Consider the following 26,661-nt stretch of genomic DNA (forward strand, 5'->3'; position numbering starts at 1 on the left):
AAGCCTATATAGAACACATTTCTGTATACTCACGAGCGCTGACAGGCGGCAAACACGTGCACATAATCCTCAGCCAGTCTGACATCAGTCCGTGTCTCAGTAGCGAATTGAGTTTGTGGTACACTTTTATGAAATCTTTTTTAGTGTTATCGGGCATATCATAATTTGATTTGGTCATTAGTCCATCTTGAGTAATCAACTGGCCGGGTCCTTGGCACTTGCGAGATGGCAAGTGAGAAAGATTGGCTTCTGCTTTCACCAAGACCACATACAGCAAATGCACCAACGTCTGTATCCTCATGAAAACAATGCTTTACAGCTTTATATAAATTAGAAATAGTTCAATTAATTAAAATTAAATTTAAAAAAAATAATAATTGTGATTTAAAGTTCTTTTTTTGTGATTATTTTGCGGTGAAATTACAAATTATGCAGGATTGCAAAAAAAATGGACATTTTGCTGATTTTGCGTTGTATTCAGCCATTGCGAATCGTGCAAAAACTGGAGGGACTGAGTATTATCAGGGGTCCCTTACGTGATAGTTTGGCTTGTAAAAAAAAATATACCTGAAGCAAATCCTAATAATCCATAATTGTCGATTATTACCACGAAATTGTAATTGCGATTATTAATTTCAATTACCACAATTTACACTGAATGATGTTTTGAATGGCTTTATACCATTGTTTGAAGCAACGGTCATATTTTTAATATAAAATAAAATAAAATAAAATAAGCTAAAAAACTCTTCCTAAAATATTTTTTATCACTTTTCTACAGCATTAAGCCTCAAATGTCAACTATACACTGGTTCGTCTTTTATTTTGACGGCGCTGCGGACATTTACTGTGACGCGCCACTGAGACACACACAGCGCTCACATTCTCCGTCTTCATCAGCTCAGGATCTGTTTATACCATTATATAAACACTGTTTATATAATGTGTTATTAGGTAGAACCATTATACAAAGAAAGTAGACAGTATATGAAAAAGTATTAACGTTAGCGTTTGCCGTGTGGTTGATGTCCAATGTAACTAGCTGAGCAGAAATACATAATTATGTTTCGCTCGGTCCTCTTTAAAGTTGCGCTGGATTTTCTCCTTAGCATAAAGTTTGAGAGGTCCATCGATCACTGTTTTCTATGTTTGTAGAGTTAGTTTGTGTAATTAATATAGCCTAATAGGTTGAGACGTGTACACAACTTTTTAAAAATGGCGGGTGCTGGTGTTTTGCATGCGTTTGACCCTTAACGTTATGTCACTGGTAGTTCCTATTGTGCTGGTTTAGTTCCTAATCTGAAGTAGTTGTGATTCTCCTCACACAACGTAACATGCTCTAAACACAACTCTTTAGCAAGCAGATTTTTTTTTTTTTTTTGTAATCACATCTTCGAAGGATTACGTAATTGTGGCATCCATAATCGTAATCATGATTAGAAATTTGATTAATTGTGCAGCCCTACGTAATACATGTGCTGATTTCAGATGATTGTAAACACATGGTTTTATTATCTTTGCGGAGTACTGAGCATCTAAAAAAGTCCCAGGGTATGATTTGATATACTTTCAAAGAAGAAACAGATTTGATTTTTATCCTTTTTGTTATATGAAGACCACATTAAAACTAAAAAGCCTTTGTCATAAATTTTTGCTTCTTTTCAAAAAAAATGTATTTTTTAAAAAAATTAATCCTTGTTACAGACCCAGATTAAATAAGAAATTATATCAAATTAAACATTTTTTTTTTGTTATGCAAAATGTATTCAATTATTATTTAATTGACTTTTTGATCCATTATAATTATTGGATTAGCACAAAGTCAGATTTTAAGTCATTAAATCAGATATTTATTTTAAAAAAATTGTACAAATGTCATTTTTACCCTCATCATTTTTCAGAATGTTATCAAAGCAAGACACAATTTGCATTTAGAGGAAATGGCACTGTGAAGGGAATGACAGAATTTATGATGTACATTGTCTTTACAGACATATATACAGTAGAGCTTACTTCTAAGAAACACTGAATTCAGCATATCGGCCAATTTTAAGATTTTTTTTTTAAAAGGCAAACATTAAACATCAGTGACTGGACTCACCACTTTGAGCTCCGGTACTGCGCGACTGAGCGTCCACTCCTGGCTGTTGACAAAAGCATCTGAAACCGAGGAAGAGAGAGATCATCATAAATGTGGTCATGCACTTCAGTTCCAACTTACTTCTAGATGCACAGCTCACTGATCAATACAAAAAGCAGAGGAAAAGCGCACAGCCAAACAGACCTAAGTGGAACAAAATCCTTTCCATTCATACTTATCCAAAATGAACATAATACTCCACAACTACACTACTGCACAATACATGTTTGTGATAATTCTAGGTCTTTTCAGCAGAGTGTGTTAATTAGAGCCCATGGTGCCTTCACGGCCCCCACGCTCAGCTGCACGGCACGTTTCACATTACAACAGAACAATAGTGGCTGCAGGTGCGCAGTGGGCTCAAACGCTCAGAGGACATAAGAGACCAGCAGATAAGCCTGCGCATCTTTGACTTCAGCCTCCGGTTTCACAGACGAGGCTTAAGACTAGTCCTAGACTAAAATGCATGTTTGAGCCGTTTTACCTGAAAGCATTTTGTCTCAAGATGCACGCTAGAAATGTTTTTTTTTTTTTTTTCTAAGACATGTTTATATAAAAGCCACTTAAATGTCCTACTTAAACTAATGCCTAATCCTGGCTTAATCTAACCCTTGTCTGTGAAAGCACATTATTAAACAATATTATTTTACTTACCCCATTGGCAGATTATTTTGCTTATTTCAAGCAAAAAATCTCTTAATATTGAGTTATTTTTTCCCAAAACAAGACAATAATTTTTACTTGTCTAGTAATTGTTTCTTACTGTAAGAATTTTTAGATATTTAGACTAGAAACAAGACAAAAATACTAAATAAGAAAAACATTTTTGCAGTGTTCTATATAGAAGTGCCAAAGGGGCTCTTTCTTGTCATTATAGAACCTTTTTAGCATAAAAGGTTCTTTGGAGTATACTCAACTACAAAGAACATATAATGACAAGAAAGAACCCTTTTGGCACTTAAAAAGGGTTCTATATAGAATATACTAATATACTTTTAGGGGTTCCAAATACGTATTGCTGAACCTTTTCTTCTAAGAGTGCAGGCCCAGAAGTGTTGTTAAGTTTATGTATGGATAAACCATGCTAGACATACCAGTTCCGTGTATTAGATTTTTAGACTAACAGTAGAGCATGGCATTAGTACCGCCAGAGTCTTAGGTTCGATTCACAGGGAATGTATACGCGCATGTAGCGTAAGTCGCTATGAATAAAAGCATCTGCAAAATGTGCACATGTAAGCCCCTTTCCTTATCTACTGCCTACATAGACAGCTGCCCTCTGAAAACTTCTTATCAGATTTTAAAACACTAGTGCCCGGATTCACAGACGAGGCTTAGTCCCAGACCAAAATGCATGTTTGAGCTGTTTTAACTGAAAGCAACTTTCACTGAGATATGTCAGTGCTGATGTTTGTCTCAAAAAGCACACAAGTCGTTTTTTTAAGGCTCGTTTACAAAAGCTCATTAAATCTGGCGATTCGGTTAAAGCCGTGGCTTTCATTTAAACAATTTTTTCGTTGCAAGATAAAGCAAACAATTTTGACAATACTGCGCAATGTACTTCACTTCATATATTTTGTTTGTGTGAACGTGTGGATACTTGGGAAAAGAGCATTATTGCTCATATAATCAACATTAAAAAGAAAAGGGTATGTTTTTGTATCGAAGTCAGCAATTTGAGTCTTAAATCGATCTCTAAATCTTAAACTGAGTCTTAAATATGCACAGTTTGAGTCTATATTTGTTCTTCATGCTAGTAAGAACTAAAACCCCACTTTTACAAATGTACGTTGTCGAGAACGGCAGCACTCTGCACGCAACCCACCATGTGTGGATGCTGTCAAATTTGAGCACAAAAGATGGGGTGGTTTGGTTATGTCACTACCATTTTCCTGTTTTTACACTGTTAGAAATACATGTATAGTTTTCGTGTTATTTTAAGGTGGGGTTGAATTAAATAACTGAAAAAACATGTTGCATTTTGTTCGCTTACCCCAGTTTGGGAACCACTGTACTAGAGACATGGTTATCAACCAGGGGGTCAGGGTACATTGAAAGGTCCTGGGCCTTACTTTAAATCATTTTAAGACAAAACAAGTTTTAGAATAAGTTACAATAACTAAATATGAATATACTAATTATTTGAATTCCCTCCTTCAATAACCAGGATTCCCACAGGCTTGGGAAAAAAAAGGATATCTTCTGGAAGCCAAAAAAAGAGATTTCTAAATGTTAAAAAGTCATTAGCCAAATCTTAAATATAAGCTCTAAAATATATCTTCACCCAGAAAATCACAATAATTAGAAAAGGCATGTAAATGCATGAATTAAAAAGAGTGGGATCCTCGAAGAAAATTCAGCTCTTATGAAATTTTGTTTGGTTTATTAAAAAGTGACCCCGGACCACAAAACCAGATATAATTTTTTATTATTATTATTTTTTTTTTTTTAGATTTGTACATCATCTGAAAGATTAATAAATAAACTTTGTTAAAATAGGACAATATTTGGCCAAGGTGCAAAAAAATCTTTAAAGTTGTACAAATGAGGTCCTCAGCAATGCATATTACTAATAATAATAATAATAACAACATTTCTATATATTTACAGTAGGAAATTTACAAAATATCCTTATGGAACATGATCTTTACGTAATATCCTAATATTTTTTGGCATAAAAGAAAATCGACAATTTTACGTCTTATGACTGGTTTTGTGGTCCATGATCACAAATAGGTTTTGAAAACAAAACTGAGGCTGTAGGGCCAGAAATATTGTTATGGACAAAACCCATTGAGTCAAAAAGATTGCAAAAACCACTGTGCTAGAGTGTAGTTAGCATGTTGCTATGCTAACAATGTGATTAATTAACATATATACAGAGCAAACACAACTAGTAGTTCTATTTAAGCCGGACTATTTATAGCAATACTTAGCCATTCAATGAAAAAAGCATTTTCACTTAGCAAATTCATCATTAGTCTAAACCCGTCCACCATCAATTTGTCAATTTGAGCCTTGTCCTCAAAAGGACACATATACTACTGCCTTGCATTTTGGCAAAAACAAAGCAAAGCAACTTCATGTTTTTTTACTTTGAGAGTGTGCATATAATGTCTTCAAATATTGTCTAGATGGGCAGGTCGCTAGATTTATTTTTTCTTTGTGTGTCTATCTTCGTGCACAAAGCAGTGGGTGCTATGCTGCCATCATCTATTCACTGATGTCAGATAACAGCAGTCTATAATTTCTCAAGGGACCCATACTAAACACAAACTAATGCTAACATATATGCATAACCCTTGGGGATTCCCTCCATTGGCACTTTTTGATAAGCTAGCAGATGAAGTATAGAAAGAAAGCAAGAGCCTTTGCTTCACATATTCCGCTGGGTGACCCACAAAAGGCCACAGTGTCTGATATCAGAGAAAGGTTAACACAATTTGCTGCCTACATAGAAAGCTTATATGAAAAATGACTAGGTGTTAAAATAAAAATAAGGACGGATTGTACATTTGATGTTGCAATCACATACTAATCATATTGTTTTTAAGAGATTGGACTTATTTGATCTCCTTCCTCTATTAGGCATGCGGTGCACAGATGGAACCAATCAACACAGCGGTATGACAGCTGTGTCTGTGACTCATTCAAAACGACAATCCGTAACATCACAGGAGACGTGATGGAAGTGACAGACCGGTGATGATCCATTAGGCCTTGTCATCCTTGTCTCACCTTTTCAATTTAAACACTTCCTATATGCTTTCTCATTATGGAAGTCAAAAGCTTAGTTATTTATAAAGCTTAGTGCAGCCTCGATAAAAACAGTAATAAAAGACATTGCGAGCGCTTTTAAAGAAAATCATTTTATGAGCTATATTTGAGCTATTTGAGTTGCCGTATTTTGCGGTAGTTCTCAACAATGACGGGTGATAGTCTTCCGATGAGCGCCGGAGGTAACAAAACCCCTGTGTATTGGCCATAGACTGTACAAAATATGGACGACGCAAATTCATTTGCTTCCGCTGAAGAAAAGTGAAGCCTCTGGAGATCCGAATATGGCGCTGACATCTCGGTCCCGAATCTGCGCAGTAGAGGGCAGGAGGTAGAGGCGCGATATCAAAAGGCCGCCGCCCACACTCTCGCAGATGCAGAACAATGCATTATGTCTGTGTGAAATAAACAGTTATGGAAATGAAGACATGAAAGCTAAAGCTCCAATCTCCTCCCGAAAATCCCGGGAAAAGTCTGTTAGTGCCTCAGTGTCACCTTGACGTAGAGATGCCGTCAAGCTCAACTGTAGGGGTGTGCAATATCATACCGTCCACGATAATACTGGTATACATTTTTACATGATAAAAAAAAGTGTCATATCGCGATATCAGTGATATAGCGACGCAATGACGCATGCTGCATTTACAGTACTGTTTTTTTTTTCGTTTCTTGTAATAAAGTTCAGCACTGTTTTACTTAGTGTTATGTTTTGTCCAGTAACTATTTTAAAAACTATCGGCCGATTAATCGGTTATCGGCAAATAGTCCACTATCGGTCGACCTCTATTCCAAGCCTGTATGAATTTATTTCTTCTGTTAAACAGATATTAGAAAAAATGTTTGTAACCAAGCAAATCTCGGCAGCCATTGACTAGCATAGTATTTTTCCGCACCATGATAGACAATGGCTGCCGAGATCTGCTTGGTTACAAACATTCTTCCAAACATTTTTCTTTGTGTTCAGCCAAACAAAGAAACGTATGGCAAAATGATGGCAGAATTATCTGAATTAAACTATCCTTTTAAACAAACAAAAACTAAAAAACCTTAAAAAACTGTTGTATATTGTTGTATGGTGAAGCAATTCTTGCAAGTGGACCTCTTCTGTTTTTGATTGTGAGGTAAGCACACAGTTCCCTCAGCAAGACGCCAATCACACCTTTAAGTTCGTGGAAGTCATGAATGACACCAAAATCAAGAAACGGCCAAGATATTCCAGCAGGTGGTCTAATGAAGGGGTGTCTGTGCCCCTGTGGGAGGCTCATGCGTCTTATTTAAATGCTCTTATGTATTTGTTTATGTGTGTATGTAGGGTGAGAGTCTCATTTCACTCAACGTTGATTCTTTGCAGTCAGTTTCCCATGACCTGCCTGGACCCTCCACCCCCTCGCTGTGAGCTGACCGATTACAGAAGCGGACTTCCACCACCCACTCAGTGCGTCGGGCAGAAAATGACGATGTGATGGAAAGAACAGAATAATGAGAAGAATTACATGAAGTCCATTCATTTACAATAATTCTGCATTCTGTTATCAGGGATGCTGTGCTGGAGTCTTTGACGGCCTGACCCAGATCAGGTCCTTTTATATAAAGTAGCTCAGCTTTCCTCCTTTCAACCCTCACTTCATAAACGTGCAGTTTTAAAAGTGTCTCCTGAATCATTAAAATCCCACGCACCCAATGTAAGCATCCTAAGGGGACTTGGAGAACTAGGCCAGAGCAGCCCAACATCGACAGCATGAGGCTCCATCAAAGATTCAATTAGATTTATGAAAGCGGAACTAACACACAAAGCGCAATAATGAATGTGTCGTGTAGCGTGCAACAATTAGCCATTTCACTCGGCGCAAGTCAAAACTCCCAAGGACATCCATCATCATCGGTCAGGGCGTAAATCTCTCGTGAAGCTGCATTTCCTCTGCTGCAGAACAGTGATAGTATGTAATTCCTCTGAATACAGACGTCTGGTATGAGATTCAAATTTCTTGGTTATATCTGGTCTCATCTATATTCATCTAGAGGCAGAATTTTGACAGTCATCTAAGTCTGATACATTTTGCAGCTTACTCTGGCCAAGAACTGTCCTAATTAGCAGGAAGTCATCAGATTGGAGCTTGTGAAGCTCTTGCTATTTGTATGTGCTATATGCATTAGGTTTCACGCCAGCTCCAGCATTTGAAGGCATTTGCAGTCAGTGTACGGCAAAATATTGACACGAAATCACCTTACTGATGTTGAGATTTTTTAAGTTACTTTAAAAAAAATGATACAATGGGTACTTCCCAATTCTTATTTGTGCATCCTCGTCCTCGTATATTTATATATAAATATATATCCCTTTAACGTCAATTTAAAGCGGCATCAATTAATGATGACACCGCTAGATTAAGTCAGGATTCTTGAACATTAGAGATAACTATTTATATTGTAAGCTTCGGCCTCCACAAAATACCACATTTGTCCATATTTTAATCAATATTACCAGTTATTATTAACAACGAATTCCAGTTATTAACTGCTTTTCGTTGTATAATATTTGTTTCTATTTGTTTCTTTCATTTTCTTGTGCTTTGATATAATTCTGCAACTGTCAGGTGTTGTTATTTGACAAACATTTGTGTCTTGTACATGTAAACATAATAATAATGATTAATAAACTGTGGCACGATGTGAAGGGGGAGGAGAATTAATGCTTGCGTCACCTTTAGTCGATAAAACACTTCCGCAAAGGATCCACCTGTGTATCCTCGCTCATGACTCCTCAGGAAGCCTCCTCCATCCTCGCCTCCTCGCTGTGCAATTAGAGAATTGAGATCTCCTACAAGATGGCTGAGCTCCATCGGTTTCATAGGATGGAGGATGGAGGACGGAGGAGCGAGGAAACGAGGAGGGATATTGAGAAGCACCCAGTGTGATCACTGTAGTCCGTTTCATGAGCAAATGACTCTGAGCTGCTATTTTAATGAATCATAACCGGATTGTCTCAGTCTGACAAATGGGGATGTTATAGTGAGGGCATTTTTACACCGGTATATAAACTTGCAACAATATATAGGCCTATAAGTTGTGAGCATCATGGACAAAGTAGGGGAAAGTACATTTACATAAAAGTTATGCATTACAATACTGTCTATAAAAGTAACTAAATATGTTACTTAGTTACATTTTATGGAAAGTACTGTGGTACATTACTTTTTCCTCACCTGGGCTGGGCTTGATTGCTTGTTTTTTTTTTAATACCAACAAAAAATATACACTACTGGTCAAAAGTTTTAGAACAGTAAGATGTTTTAATGTTTTTAAAGAAGTCTCTTCTGCTCACCAAGGCTGCATTTATGTATTAAAAAACTGCAATATTAGTGTATATCTATTTTTGCCAACTGTAAAGACCCCTTCACACTAAAAGTGAAATGAATAAGCCTCGGGCTAAACGAAACAAACAAAAAAAAAAATCACACCTTTACAGTAGAAGGCACAGATAAAAACTAAACTTTCACATGTTCTGCCATTCTTGATTGAAGAAGAATAGGAAGCAGGAGAAAGTAAAAAAAAATAACACAAAAGTGACGTTTATCTAATCATTTTTGCTTAGTATGGATTTTGCTTAGTAAGTGATCATCGAAGGCCAACAGCAAAAACATTGATTAATAAAAAGTGAGATTAAATACATAATATCTGTGTAATTTAACACATACATTTAATTATTGTAGGATTGCATAATATTCTGAGATTGTATTCCACTGTTTTATTCATTTTGATTAATACTGAATCTGTTTAAAAAAAACCATATATATATATATATATATATATATATATATATATATATATATATATGTATAAAGACATTTCTCCCATTATCTCTTTTGATGTTCCACAGACTAAAGCAAGTCATTCACTTTTGAAATGACATGAGTAAATTATAGAAATAAATAAATAATAAAAATGTAGAAATTACACAGACAAATAAAACAAAGAATGCTTTTCCAATTGCTTCTTGTAAAGAACACAATTGAGTGCCACTAAAGTGCACATGGAGTCAGTGTTCTGTGAAGCTTCAATTTAATTCAATTAACTGTCAGAAAAATGACTAACTGCAATACACTCTGATCATCTGATGGAAAACACTGGATCTCTCTCTCTCTCTCTCTCTCTCTCTCTCTCTCTCTCTCTCTCTCTCTCTCTCTCTCTCTCTCTCTCTCATTTTAAACTCCTCATCTCGATCTCTCTCATCTAATTCCCACCTCACCCCATCATTCCCTCCAGACACTGAGAACAGCACGTTTCATCACCTCATTCACTGTATCTCCCAAAATAACTTTCTGAACACAGACACGTTCCCTAGATTTTTATGAAAACACACTAACTTTCAAAGATTCTCTTTCTCTCCAATTCCCACAATCAACCATCATTTTCAACAACAAATAACTGTATTCCGGAAATATGCATATATGCTCAAGTCAATGCTGGTCATTGACCTCAACAGAGTGAATGGAAAAAATTCAGCCTGCCGGCCCCCCGTTGCTCCTCTGACACACTGGGCTGCATTGTTGCCCCTGTGTTGGGCTGCACTGGGGCTACTGATGCCTCACCCATGTGCCACTGCTCCCTGGATATCACTCTGAAACAGGATGTTGTTACAGCTGCTTCCTGTTTTCTTAGGAGGGGCTTCAAGTTTCCATCTTCCCCAGTGTTCCCAGTGCAGCAAGGTCGCTGTGGTACCAGTTCAACGACCTGCATGCTGGAGTCACTGCTGTGGCTGAATCAATGTGCTGCCACACACATATTGAACCAGTTCCCAGTGACACGCTAGTCCCCTTCGGCACTATGAGCATGATCAACTAAAGACGCCACAATGCTGATGCACTGACGGACACAATAATTGCAAACTCAATGTTGAACCCTTTTTAAAGGAATATTCTCAGTTCAACGCAAGTTCATCTCAAGCGACACCACTAATAACCTAATGCTGACTCCTTTTGATATTCATCCATTTCTTTATTAAATAAATAAATGGGTTATAATGAGGCACTTTGCCGTGTAAAACAAAACAAAAAATCTGTCTAAAGTTTCATCACAATTTACAACTTTTCTTTTGCATTTTACAATCTTCACATTTTTCCATTCACTCCCATTGTGAAGGTGTCGCACTCACTGAAACCTTGATTTGGGCTTCTATTTTTACAAAGCAGTGATAAACAATAATATGCTATATTGATCACTGTGTAGATAAATAAAATCCTATATTAATTCTGTTCATCATATAAAGCAACTGTGACTTTATTAAAACCGCCCGATTCAAATGGAATACTTTAACCTAGTAATGTTTACAAATGTTTTAAAGGCACAACAAAAGATATGATTTCTGAATTAAAATATCCAAAAAATAACTAGAATAATTTGATGACTTGTGTACTTGAATTACCTCAAATGTTTCTGAGTATGTTTAAATCCAGAGAACCAGGACATGGACTGAGTCTGTGCATCGCCTATCAATGACATCATAACCACGTTACCATTGATTTATTTTATAGAAACCATGGAAACACCAGAGAAGCTTTAATATATTATGTGTTTTATTAGACAGGTGAGCCACTGTTTGGATACATAATTCTACAGAAAACTACTTCTTATACAGCTCAACACAGCTAGGCCTAATCCCATTTCTACTTCTTAGCCCTTCCCTTTCCCCTACCCCTTCGTTTTGCGCATTCACGTAAAGGGGTAGGAGTGTCTCGATTCTCCCCTTGAGACCCCTGGTATGATTAAGGGGAACGGCCAAATAGCCCTTCACACGAAGATTTTTCACTGCTCCACCAGTCATGTATGTTCCGTTTCATTCTGTATCGTCTAAGAAACTGAAGTCCAAATACTAGGGGTGTGCACAAATATATTCAAATAGTCAAATATTCGATCTGTAATTAATATTCGAAAACTAAAAATGCTATTCGAATTTTACTGTGTTGATTTGATCGCTGTAAATGCAGTGAATCCATGATAAATCCCCCTAAATCATCCTCCAATAATATAATCATTTCTCTCAACATGAAAATGTGAAATCATACAAACATGACAACCATATACCATGACAACCATATTTTCAAAAGGCTTATAAATCATACAGGCTGAGTTTTTTTGAGAAAGTAAAAATGCAGAATGTTTCCTGTGATGGGTAGGTTTAGGGGCAGGGGCAGTGTAGGGGGATAGAAAATACGGTTTGTACGGTATAAAAACTATTACGTACGTCTAAACCTTTTTAAAACCTTAAGATATAACACAAGTGTGTTGTGTACATTGCCTAATCATAAGCTTGTTCAGAAATGTTAACAACATGTTATAAAACAAGTAAACAAAATGTGCTCAAAATAGCAAATTTAAATACATGAATAAATAAATATATTTATGAGCCCAAATATTCTAATACAATATTTTGGGAAAATGCCCATCCCTACCAAATACAGCACAAAAACAGCATTGGTAATCGGTTAAACGTGCTCACACCTGATTTCTGCTAGACGTGAACTTTCATTGCTGTTTAAACTGGTTAAATGTTACATGACACTAATAAAAGAAAGTGGTGTTCCATTTCTTAGGGGAATATTTTCACCCCTATGTCTTGCCACTCTGTTTCAAGGGGCAAGGGGGAGAGGTAGGTTTAGGGGTATGAAATAGAATTGGGATTGGGCCTAAACCTACTAGTTTAAATCTCAATTTCTTTATTTACTGTGTGTACCATGCCTAATCTAGCAAACAAGTGTCTCATAGTAGCCGCCGAGCGAACGCCCATAGCATTATAACAACACTTTTTCTCCTATTAAAATGTGTCTGGAACTGGAAGCGAAATCGGTCGTCTACGCCATAATAAAAGCTCAGCGTAATCAAGGTGTCATCAAGCTACGCTCTAGCTGCGAATAATTACATCTTGTGGCTTTAAATCCTTTTTGAAGCTTGGATTGGTTTGCTTGGATTTTCAGTAAATGGACAAAAACTACAAGAGAATATTAAAAGGTAAATAAAAGATGGGTTTGGAACAACACGAGTGTGTTAGTAAACGATGACAGCATTTTTATTGTGGGGTGAACCAACTCCAACTTGTACTGAACCCAAAGCATTTCCTTTTTAGCTGATGCTGCTGTCATTATTTATATTTAACTACAAAAAGTTTACCACCTGTAAATGGATTGTCGGTTGCACTTTATATTACAGTATGTGCCCTTCCATGTACTTGCAGTGTAATTACCTAATAAAATACTAACAAAAGGTAACTACATGGGTTCGGTTTGGTTTAGGGGTAGATTCAAGGTTAGTACCTGGTTATTATCCAGTTAGTGCAATTACTATAACAAGTACATACTATGTACATGGGGAACATGACTGTAAAAGTAAGTGTTGCCAGATTGCCTAAAACAATCTATATTTAACTTTCTCAGTACCAACCATATGGTATCCTGCCATGCACAAAGCTTCACAAGTTTCCTGACTCAGTAAGACATTCTTAATGAACATAAACCTGCAACACACGTGCACGTCATGTGCTGAGAAAGCAGAAGAGAAGCTGAGTCTGTGTCCTAGATTTTACAAGCTACATAAGGTGAACATGCAAGATCCTTGCTTTAAATATATCCACACACGCACACACACACACAGTGACAATGGAAAGACTACTATTTCTGGGTGTCACCTCCGTAAAAACAGCAGGAGATAAGAGTGTTTAGCAGAACGTGTCTGCGCTTCATCAAAATGACACAAAGGAAGTGAGAGAGGAAGAGGGTTGGAAAAGAAAAGACGGAGCAAGTGATGGAATAAGCAGAGGTGATATTTTCAAGTTGTGTTAGATAGATTATCCAGTGTAGCACAGTCGAACATGTGTTTTGTGTCCTGGCTGCCACTGCCTGTCAGAAGCCTGTTCTTTCCCAGGCTTTGACTGCACAAATTAGTCCCTCCAGTTTCTCGATTCGGCGATTCATTTTTTGCGACCCTGCATAAATCAGGCCGGAACTAAGCTTGTTTTGTGAGTTCGAAACAGCTTGCCAAAGCTAACTTTCGGGAAAAGTTTGCTTTGGCTGGTAAACACCTTTGTACTACTATTGGTCTGTGGCGATTACATAATAGGAAGGTGTGCGAAGAGGCTCTGCCCTCTTACACATGAAAATGCTTTCTGGGTCGTTTGGCCTGTTAATTCGGTCGAGGTCCGACATCCGTGAGACACACTGGAGAGCTGCTTTATAGTAGAAAATGAAGCTGTACTTCTGATGAAATGACACTCTTGGATGTTCGATAACAGTATATCGCTGATCAGGTATAATTGCTCACTCCTTCCTTTCGGAGCACATAGAGAAGCTACGGTGGCTGACACAGGACAAAAATGCCGTCATAGGAGAGAGCTGAGAGTGACTTGTAGAGCAGTTTGTTCGATTAGAACTACTGTAGAAAATGGTAACTTCATTGTACGTGGAGATAGAAATGGCTCATTCTAAGGTAATAAAAACATAACGGTGCATTAAGTAAGTTCTGTAAATACCACTGAAAACATAGGTATGTATATTATATTGCATTTCTGTCAATAGATCCTCATAAATACTACACACTAATCCTTTAAAGTGGCTGCTACAGTGCAATGACTGCTTATGCATTATGCGCATTACACATCAACAACACTAGCCTGACGTAGTCATACTCAATTCTAGTCAGAATATTAGAATATTAGTCTGAAACTGCTCCATTGGGTTGTGATTATGGGGCATTTTTCAACCGAACCAGGAAAGACCTCAATTGGATAGACTTACAACCAATCAGAGCAACGTTTTTTGATCCCGCGGGTTGTTTTCTATGTCTGCGGATTGAAGTGACTATTATGTGATATATAGACCATGAGTGTGAATTTTAGCAGCCAACCTTGCCAAAATAACACACATTTTACCCAAACGCCATTTTTTCCCCGGAGAACCCCCCAAAAAGCTATTGTTTAGGGCTAGTAGTTGGCGGGTTTTTTGTAGAAACTTGGCAACCCTGTCTGCACGTGCGCTGGAATCAGGCTGGAATACATGATCTTTGCCGGTGTTGTAAATTTTTATAATTTAATGATACACAGAGTACTTACCCAACATGATCATCATTTCTGAGAGAAATTGTGAAGGTGAATGCATAAACAAACAAGCTCTCCGTTTAGGATTCGAACAAATATAATCCAAGCCCCTTTGATGACGTGCATGATTACGTTACTGTTTATCATCTGTCTGTCATCGTCTAAAGCCCGCCCTGATGATTTCATTGGTCCGAACAGTTTCTGTTCGGGGATAATTACTCCTCTATGGAGCAAGGCCAGACCGAACTGCCCGACCTTTTGTGGGCGGGGCTAAGTTCGGCTGGCATTCAGGCTACAACAACACATTAATGCACCACAAATTAGTCAAATGTAATAAGGAATAACAATCATGGGACACCCCATACATTTCATGCTTGAAAGTTCTTATATTCATGCACAGCCACAGTAAACAAGACACACACTGACTGAAACTAACAAGGATCAGAGGTGGTTACAAAGAATGAAAGCCACAGAATTGCTTCTGATAGTAGGTTATTATAGCCACTTACTCTATTTCTATTGGTGGATCAGAGCAGATATACTGTTATATGCCTTTAGAGAATCTTTACAGAGAATTTGAAGGCTGCACAAACCAAAGAATAGACAATATATTATACAGGATTTAACGGTTTAAATTACACATGGTTCGTTTTGTATTACGGTTTTAAGGTCATGGTTTTGGTACGTGCTATGTTCAGGGAAAAAAAGACTACTTTTGAATAAATAAATAAAAATAAGAACACATCAAACAACAAGGAATAGCACAAATAAATACAATTGAGCAAAGATTCAAATTTTATAAAAAGTGCTTTTTAGTGTTTTTTCAGGAAGGTCTCATAGTAGTCTTCAGGTATTTGAATAATAAAGTAATCAAACACTGTAAAATAACACTGAATCATCTTCACTGAATAAATTAAAGAAAGATTCGTAGCACTTATTTTTTCAGTCCGGTTCCCCATGTACATACTATGTACTTATTATAGTAATTGCAATAACTGGGTAATAACTAGGTACTAACCCTGAAACTACCCCGAAACCTAACTTTAACCCAAGTAGTTACATTATATTACCCAGTACTTTTTTCGGTATTTACACTCTAAGTACACATGCTGTAAAATAAAGTGCAACCTAAAGATCAATCATTTATTTAAAGTTACAAAAGTTGTTCAGTCAAGAGCAGTGAGTGATTCCTTTGCATTGTTGTTTGATCTTTCTCAACTGTTCATGTTCACTTAAGACATACCCTACTATGTTTGCATGTTAAGATGGGCATGTTGACATGATTTTTGCGTGAATGTATCTGTTCAAGCGCAAGATGACTTGAAAGCAAACTCAATTTAGTATTCACCTGCTGAGACTTGTGCACGCTTCGGATGAGTACACATGAATTTCTCGTATATTGTCGTATGTCTCGTATATTTTCTCTTTCGTGTCTTACTGCACATAAATGTTTCAGTTGACAAGACTTAAAAATATGTGCAAATGGTAAACTTTTGTGACGATGCAGCACTGGCCCAATTGTGACATAAAAATACATACTTACAGATGATAGGACAAACTACATCCCGCCTTCCAAAAAAAAAACAAATGTAAATAAAGTATTTGAACTGCACATGCACCTTTTTGGAACAACCTGAAATATTCCTCTCTTTTTTTTGCATAATGTGAAGGTAAGAAACAACATTCATTTATGTTGATTTACAGATTTATGTTACTAAAATGTGAGTTTTTGAGATTTTGGTTTTTGCCCATTTCATTCAATCGGAGCGGTCTTGGAAAGGACATAGTTGAACTGAGGCCATTTACATCAGGTACTAAGATGCGCTTTGGTCAATCAGACAACAAATAGACGAGAGAGACACATACCCGTTTACACCTGGTATTTTAATCCATCCCATCTTGTCCACTTTCAACTACTTCTGTCCTGATTTCTTCGACGGAAGGGTTTAAGGGTGGGTAAATGTATGGGTTTTTTCAGATCTTTCCATCTACTGGACAAAATAAACTCACACTATTTACATATGAATGTGCCCGGAGAAGACGAAGGCCCTGTCCACACGAAGCCAGCGCTTTCCCAATCCGTTCTTTTTTTCCCCTCGTTTTAAGAAATATCTGCGTCCACACGAGATTGCGAAAACGGACTAAAAGCGATGTAGTTTGCATGACAGGAGTGTGTGTGGCGCTATAATTCTGCCACAGAAATACACTAAAAACGGAGAAGAAGAGTTGTGGCTAGCAGGGGTATAGCAGTGGTTGGAGGTGAGGCAAAATCTCACAATAAAATAACAATAAATACATTTGCTACTTAACAGATGTGTTTTATTAATGCCTACACCTACCCCAACCCAAAACATACCCTTACAATAATGCAGATACATTAATTAAATGACGCGATATTGATGTGCACGTGCCCAGTGCCCGTAGTTGTATCCCTTAACTTTTTCACCGTGCTGGACATAGTGTGATGACATCACCGTTTCAGAAAATATACGGATTCGCTGTACACACGAAAACGGAAGATGATCGTTTTCAGATTTACCCACTTTGGGACCCAGTTTCAAAAAATATGGGATTCATGCTTCTAAAACGCCGGATCCGTGTGGACGAAACGCTGATACGGTACAAAATGTATACGTATACAGCTAAACGCGTCTCCGTGTGGACAGGACCAAAGTGTGTATTAGAAATCAGGAATGGTGAGAGAACATTGTGCTTGGTAAAAAAAAAAATTCTTCAAACAAAACCTGGTTCTCCAGCCAACAAAGTTTAAATCCCATCTGGCTAGCGCATTTCCATAATGTTTATGCATTAAGTCAGTAGGCAGAGAGTTGATGGTCTTTTGTAGCTGTTCGAACGCATTTTACCACATGAGCTTTTACGTTACGAAACCAATTTGTTCAAATGCGTTTTTGAATACCTCTAAAAAGAACTTGAACGTAGACAAGCTCAAAATGTTTTAGACCCCGTTTACATCTGTATTCAGGGTCGTGTTGTGATCCGATCGACCAAAACGCATCTTAATACCAGGTGTAAACAGGGCTTTGATCAAAGTTTATATAAATGAATTATGCACAATGCTTGCAACAAACTTTTGCAATGAACATCTGAAATAAAGTTAATACGTTAGTAATAAAAGGTACTTGAGCAGAAATGTGGTGTTGAAGACTGATGGATTGGAGGAGAGATGTAAATATAATGCGTTTCCCACTTCCTGTGCAGTGTTTACATTCTCTATAAAGACTTCCCTCCCTTTGCATCTGTGATGTGGTCTGCTGAAAACATGGCAGCACCACTGTGAGGGAAAAAGAGAGGAAAATAGCCGTATTGCCATAATTCTGTCTCCGACAGCCGACTGCTGGCACAGTTTCTGCATTTCTCCTTCCGCTTTTTTCTTTCCCTCGCTGCTTCTATTATTATACTGTGGCCACCTTTGAGTCAGCGCTGTCAAGGAGGACAAACATCACAGGATACAGAACACTAGAGGAAAAGCACAAAGACACACACACACACACTAACAAAGCACCTGATTCAGGACCAAAGCAGCTAAGAACAGACATGCCAAAACACATAAGGAAGTCATTTTCAGCTTATCTGAATTTCAAATGCTAAATGCAAATTTGCAAAACCGGGCTCCATTTCTGCTCGAGTGTTGACAGTGATATGTACATTTGATGCTTTTGTTTTAAAGCATTAGGGGTGTGAATCTTCAGGTAACTCGCAATCCCATTCTGGGAGTCATGGTCCGATTCAAAGACTATTCTTGATCTACACATTGTTTTTTATTAATTAATTAGTTAACGATTTTAAACATTAAATTAATTTGTTTTTTTTACATATATATAAATATATATATATATATATATATATATATATATATATATATATATATATATATATGTATGTATGTATATATATATATATATATATATATATATATATATATATATATATATATATTAAAATAATTACAAATAAATAAAAAAAAAGAAAATAATGATAATTACAAAAATTTTAACTGCTGTAGCTTCAAAACACACGCAAACCGCAATAAATAAAGAAGATCAAAGAAACATATTAAAATCAATAGAAAAGAGTGTTTTAAGTATCTAAATGTTTTCCTGGCAAAAGCAGTGATTTTTCTCTTTGTTAGCTTTACTGCTGTTTGATTATTAGTGATGACATCATAGACAGTGGGAGCTCTAATAGGCTGCATTCACACAAATACACAGCTCTATTATATCATATAAGATGTTTGTCCTGTCTGTTTAATCTCTTGTTTACATTCAATTTGGATAATAAAAGTATTTTTTAGATATTACACAACATTTTAAGAGTAACATCACTCAATATGTGCATATTCAACCTGTTTGAAATGTTTAGAAGATTGTTAATGTTTAGAAGAGTGTTAAAACTGAAACTCAGAATTGATGGAAAAAAAGAATTTTCTTATAAAAGTGATTGAAGTTGGAGACAGCTGAGAATGTGATTCTTGCTAAATTCACTATACAAATGTGACTCGACTAGGGGTGGGTGATATGACCAAAATCTTATATCACGATAAGTCATTTTATTTCACGATAACAATATATAATCACAATATAGTTCTTTTTGTTTTTACCCCTTAACTGTCACCCCCTTTTTTGAGAATAGTCATGAAAAAGCACTATCCAAACTTAAAGGGCTGTAATTCATGAATGCTTTGGAATATAGACTTAAGTTTGGTCTTGATTTAAAGATGACAATCAGCAGATTATTGCTGAAGTGAAAGCATTTCAAAATAGAAAATAATAGAAAATGTATGGAAGTTTACATTTATTGAAAATGAAAAATACAGTACTAAATATTTTTTATTTTATATGAATATAAAACATAAAAAATGTTTTACTCTAAAATTAGTATTAAATCAAACCATATGTCTAACCAAATTGTGTTCCAAATTTGAAGTTGATATCACAAAAATTGAAGTCCCCATGAGATTTTGTTTAGGCGCTATACCAAAAATAGCCACCGGGTGTCATTCAATTTCCATTGATTGTTTATTTGACGTATTTTCCTGTAAATTTCTGTCCAAATATCACTTCCATCATAAAACAGTCACCAAATATGGAACATTGAGACTCAGACCTTTCAAATGATATGTGTTTTGTCAAGAAATTATGTGTTTTGTCAAGATAAGAAAATATTTTCATTATAAAGTAGTTAGTGCTGTTATGATGTAGATTTTTTTTTTTTTTTTTTTTTTTTTTTTGAGGGGCACTCTCATCATAAATTACTATTTTATAGGGCCGGGACTTTAACACGTTAATTAATTACGCAAAAAAAACAAAAAAAAATTAACCACACTTATTTTTGCAGCGCGGAACGTTTTTCAATGAATGAGTTTCGACGGACCGATTATACTGGAACACCAACTAGCGCTCCGGAGTCAAGACAACAACAAACCATGGGTGCGTCTCAATCAGCTCCCTAGTTCAGAGCACGGTTGTGTGCAAGCTATACAACAAGGAATGTGCGTATCACCGCAGCACATCGAGCCTCAAATATCACAAATATGCTTTTGCTAAACTTAATGGCAAACATTGCGCTGGTCTGCTGGACTGAAATAAATAAACAATATTTTGTTGATTAAGCTTATGTATTCAGTCATTATTCAATGGTATACTAAAAATGCATGTGAAAAATTACTTCTCATTGTTCTCAGGTCAAATATTTATATGCAATTAAAATGCGATTAATTTTGATTAATTAATTACAAAGCCTCTAATTAATTAGATTATTTTTTTTAATCGAGTCCCGGCCCTACTATTTTACTGTCATCATGTAATTTTTATCATAAAACAATGGACATATATCTCTTCAGGAGTGTTAGACCTTTCCAACAATATATAGTTTGTCATGATTACATTAGGATTTAAAGGTGCCATGTGTAAAAATATCCAAAAAATGACCTACACGCATCAAAAGAATGAGAAGAAATAAGGGCGATGATGTCATTAAAGAAATGTCAAGTTATAGTGCTGCAGAGATATCAACCTTAATTAGCAGTAGCACTACTAGCCCCGGCCCGACAGTATCGTAATACCAGTCTCGGCCATGGGAGGCGGTATGCGGGCAACATAACCACCAGCCAACCTGGCGTACTTGAACCTGATGTCAATCGTGAGGAAAGTACAGCCCACTACTTCATTTCAGTTCAGGGAAGAGACTGTACGGATGGCCGAAGCACTTGGCCCCTTAATAGCTGTTTTGACCTGACCGGAAAAAAGCGGAAGTGCGGGCGCCCGGCGACTGTGTCCCGTCCCGTCATAATAAAAGTCCCGGTACTCGCGAGACGTTTAGAATAGGCGCCCTCCAGTGGACGAAAAGTTGCATAGTGCACCTTTAATAGTAATATAGTGAAGTACATGTAGAATGCCCATATACGGGCAGGTGACAGTTAAGGGGTTAAAGGCACAATATGTACAATTTTTGGAATAAAATATCCCAAAAACACTAGAACAACGTTACATATTTTGTTGACTTGTGTATCCACTGACGCGGATTGAGCGGAGCAGAGTGAGCGTTTTCAGTTAATCCCTAAAAAAGTTGAGCTTTAAGCTCGTGTTGGGGATGGACAAGTTATTTCCTATTGGAGCTTTTTAAATGGCTTACGGTGCATGTCCACTGGCGCAGAGAAGAGCGAGCATTTTTAGTTCATCCCAAATTACATATATCGGTATCAGTATCGGGCAAAGTGGAAAAACATCGGCATATCAGCAAAAATCCAATACCGTGCATCCCTACCCATGGATTTCTCCTAACCAAGCCTACCTACACAAGTAATACAAGCAAAAACTTAATTGATAAACTTTGACCAACTTTCAATGTAAATTCTGCAAGATGCCGACAGTGAAACAGATGCCGCGATCAGAGGTCAAAATATGTCCATACGTTTTCATTTAGATTTTCCAGTTACAATGGAATTACAGCCACCATTACGTCCTTTAGCTTAAGAATGCTGCTATCATCTGATTGAAAAAAGCCACCCACGTTCAACGCACCATTAACTTGCAAGACTATTATCACAGTTACAGTCAAGATATCATTACAGCTGACACAGTCAGCATGCCATTATTACAGAAGATCTGATGAGCGCCTGGAAAAACAAGCACACGCAACACGCTTCTCCACCCGTCATTGTTTTGACTGAAAGCAAAACAATGGATATAAAAATGAAGCAGTGATACAATGACAATGGGAGAGTGCGCAAGCGAGATGCACAAGACAAAGCAATCTGGTCATCCTGTAAAGGTTCTTGGAACGTCCTCGTAAATAGAACGCTCTTTAAATAACATTCCCAACAGCAGGACTGAACCGCACGCTGCATGCTGCAATTCACACTGTAATTAAGCTGTCAAGAGGAGTACTATTTAACACAAGAAGATCAATAGGGTTTCCTGGACAAAACAAAGAAAATGTGAAAAGTAATGAAGCTCAGTGGTGTTATGAAAGGTTAAGCAAATGTAGACGCTCAAAATCAAACCCAACACTTGTGGAGCTCACAACAATGCAGACTACATACTCGCACAAACGTATACATAAGCTCCACCACAACGTCAGGAAACAAGAGACAGTAAAGACATTTGGCAGCTTAACGCAACCTAATCGCAGCCACTAGGGTTCACACAATAGCGTGTATCTGTTTCCAAAAAGAGGTGTCATGTCTGACTAGTGACCACCCACAAGCTTTAGACCAATTGCTAGCAACTCCTTTGTTGGGATGCAAAAAAAAACAACAACAAAAGATTAATTTACTATGTCTAATCGTGAAAAGTGTAGATCACAGCTCTCTATGAAGGCTGCAATATTTTCTATTTACCTATATTAATTTAGCACATACTGCACTTTTATTCAAAGCTAAGTTTGGAGTCATTTTATTTTAAGGTGTGTTTGTGCTTGTTACAGTGTAATTGTATATTTAAAAACTGAGTAATAATAATTAACTACATGTAATGTAACGCATTTAATTGAGCACAATTTATTGTTATTACTATGGTAAATATGTGTAACATATGTAACTAGAACACTGTAAAATTTAAAAAAAGGAACCCGTACCAGTTTCCACAAGAATATAAAGGCAGCACAACTGTTTTCAACACTGATGATAAGATTTTTTTGTGCCAAGAACTGATCTTATGCAAACAAACCCTAAGAAAATGACCGATTAGGGTCAGGTGAACCTGAAACCAGTTCATTATACAGGGCTTTCTTAACAGAATTTGTCATTAACTACAGGAATGTGAAAGGTCCTCTTTGGATGTGTAAGAGTCAAATTGTAAAAAAAGGAATACAGTGAATTGGATTTTCAAAAGATTAAGTGGTGAGATGATGTGATTTTGATGGATTTTGAGAACAATCTGATGCATTCCAGTATGTAAATTCCCTGAGTCATTAAGGAAAATATGAAAAATATGTACTTTTGCACATCCCAAGTAGACAGAGAGAATGCAAAACTGTGCAACGACTGCCAGTGAGCTCACACAGAACTGCAGGGCTCAGACAGACAATCAGACAAATCCACAGCTATGATTTGCAATCGTGCATGATGATTACATGAATCCACAAGCACCTGCACTGTAAAATCCAAAAGCTGTTCTTACTAAGACTTTTTGGTAAACTTTACTTAATGTCCATAAATTTGTTGAACTTACTTAAAACAATTTAGTAATCTGAACTATTTGCATGCTATGCCTTTGTTACTTAGAAAGCCCAAGTAAACATTACTTGACTGGTTTGAGTACCAATTTGCCAAAAAAACAAACAAAACAAAAACAGGTGGCTGGCCACTGGCCGGGCAAAAGGTTGAGGCTGGACAATTCTTAATAGACTTTTCACTCATTTCCTCCGCTTCTGGTGATGCAGTCATCGTTCTTCTTAGTTGCATTCACTCATTTTCCAGTCATCTTGAATGTAATTGAAAATACAACTACATACTTAGTTGGGAAAGCGTCACATAAGCTGACTTTATACATTTATGTTGATTTCCTCAAATCTAAAATTATAGTGATTAGTGTTCCCTTTGGTTAGGCACTACATACATATATATACATACACACATATAAAAAAAATGTAACACCAATTAATTATCTTTTAACATTTTATTTCTAACACTTATGAAAAACTTTTGTGTTGATATAATGCCTCTATATTTGTGACAATATCCAGCAATTGACCATGCTTGAGTCACACACAGACTTCAACATTCAGCATGAAAAACTCAATAATGGTAACTTCTTCTTTTTTTTACACTTAATAAAACAATTACATGTTCATTAGCTGTCATTATTGGGGTTATACTGACCAAAAAGACAGTAAATAAAATGGTAAAATAAATCCATAAATAATACAACTGAGTTATGATTGCCTTGTGATTAATTTATTCGTGCTGCAATGCATTTTGGGAGTACACTTCCTCAGTTCACAGATAGAATCATGTCGACAAAACTTGAAAGGTTTAAGTAAGAACAACTTGATGCAATTAAGCTTACTTAATTGAGTGTTAAGTTCAGCTTACTTGAGAATTTTAAGGCATTCAATTTCCTAATATTTTCCTAGTAATGTGAGCACTAATAATAAGTTAACACAACTAATAATTTTGAGTTAAGTATCCTTCATTAACAAGTTTTCTGTGCAAATGTTGTTACGTTTTGCCAACTAACAAATAATAAGCTACTTTACTTGAACATTTTAAGGCAATTAGTTTCCTCACTTTTTCTAAGTAAAGTCAACTTACTACATTTTACAGTGTGTCCCTACATTACATAACCCCCACGACAACTTTCTTGTCTGCTTGCATACCATATTATTATGGGTCCAAGTGTGCCATCAAGGAGGAGAGCATTAATACAAACCACAGTCATGGCAGGAATCTGAGAGGCGGGTGGGAAGGTCTGTAGCAAGGCCAAGATGCCAAGGCGCCATTTCCGCGCCATTGCTCTGTGCCAGCTTGCGGTTTCTAATGACAAGATGAAAGCTACCATGAGCAGGAGGGGAATCTAATGAAAGGAGATGAAAATGCGAAAAACCTGAAATTGTGCAGTATGTAAACACACCAATATGCGGCAGTATAAAATCTAGCGTTTTTTTCTACATGCAATCGATGCCCAGCAAACAACTATAGCTCCAGGGTCCAAAACAAAGCAGAGCAGTCGTAAGATTAATCACCAAATACAGGCACACTGTTGTCAGGAACAATTACCCTCAAAGTGACTGCAGGAACAGTTCGTTTTTAAGAATCCCATTATCTAAGCCTGTTTTTTTCTGTTAGGTGAAGAGGTGAGGGGTGGGGGTACAAGAAAGGGTTTTCGATGACCTGCGACAATGGCAATTCGACAAATCCTCGACTCAGACACGGCTTCACCAGAGACTGCTCCCTCCGATAGTCAGGACAAAACAGGTAGAGGGATGAGAAGACTGAACTATGGTCCCACATTGAAAATCTCAGCAGATGCAGTAGGTCATCTAGGTTTTGTTCACCTACTGCAGGAATACTGAATATTCGGACATGGATAAATGACAAATAAAGAGTGTAAGAAAACGGAAACTCTTATACAAATCTAGTTTAAAACATATGTGCCAAGATCTTAGAAATGTACTCTTTCGGCTCCCACAGAGCGGTATGATTCAGTACAGTTCAGTACGGCATATATTTTTTGCTGTTTCCATTGTCATAATTTGTGAATGGTACCCTAATCCTGAAACGTACAGTACCACTTTTTTGCAATGCTTCCGTTGGGATACCTAGCCCAGCAGTCCGGTACTGAAAGGTGGAGGTAGACCCACTTCAGAAGTGTGTTGTCTTCTTGTGACAAACAGCAGAGAAGCAACAAAAATATCTGCTGTATGTTGTCCACTGTTGTTTACTCTGTCGCTGACGTCTTCGCACAAGAATTACGTTGATCGCTACACCACGCCTACCATAAGCGTACTGTTACCAGTGGAAGCTGGGTCGGGGTTTACGGTTCGAAATTGTACTGTACTGAACCGCACTACTTAAAGGAAACGAGCTATTTGTATTTTCCATTATTCCATGAACATACTTTCTTTTATTTAAGAACTTTTTTTCTTCTTTTTTTACAATTTAATGACTGTAAAAATAATGTAGTGTAACCAAGCAAAATGTAATAACATATTTCTTTTATACATTGAATATGTGATAACACTTTTTTTTTCAACTGAAAAAATGGAGACAAAAACCACAAAAACTGCGACAACGTCTCCAAGACGCTTGAAGAAACCCTCCAGCAAAGCTACAGTACTGTGAACAGTTTTAGACACTTGTGTAAAAAGTCTGTAAAGTGAAAACGTTTTTAAAAAATAATGTCATAAATAGATTTGTTTATCAGGGTGTACTCACACTAGGCACGGTTGCCATGAACCGGGCCCGATTACGACTGTCTACCGCGCTCTGGCCCACCTCTTCCAAGCGGGCCAGGGCCAGCTAATCGAGCCTCACCCGGGCACGGTTCTGAGCACTCACACTAGTCAAACGAACCGCGCATTGGGGGTCAAATGCACTCGGGCACGGTTCAAACTGGATGGTGTGAGTACACCCTCAATTAACTCATAATAACTAAATCAAATCAGTGTCTGGTGTGACCACCCTTTGCGTTTTAAACAGCTT

General features: G+C 37.0%; 1 protein-coding gene across 4 annotated transcripts in view; it reads right to left on the reverse strand.

Moving 5' to 3' along the window:
- The window catches only part of agap1 (ArfGAP with GTPase domain, ankyrin repeat and PH domain 1), a 257,610-nt gene that overhangs the window by 120,971 nt on the left and 109,978 nt on the right, over positions 1 to 26,661 (reverse strand). For all 4 annotated transcript variants that reach the window (XM_067459347.1, XM_067459346.1, XM_067459345.1 and 1 more), the window contains exon 2: positions 2,102 to 2,160. In XM_067459347.1, coding sequence (XP_067315448.1) covers positions 2,102 to 2,160 — 59 coding nt within the window. The remainder of the gene's footprint in view (positions 1 to 2,101; positions 2,161 to 26,661) is intronic.

The sequence above is a fragment of the Pseudorasbora parva genome, chromosome 12 (assembly GCF_024679245.1).
Source record: "Pseudorasbora parva isolate DD20220531a chromosome 12, ASM2467924v1, whole genome shotgun sequence".
NCBI classification, from domain to species: Eukaryota; Metazoa; Chordata; class Actinopteri; order Cypriniformes; family Gobionidae; genus Pseudorasbora; species Pseudorasbora parva.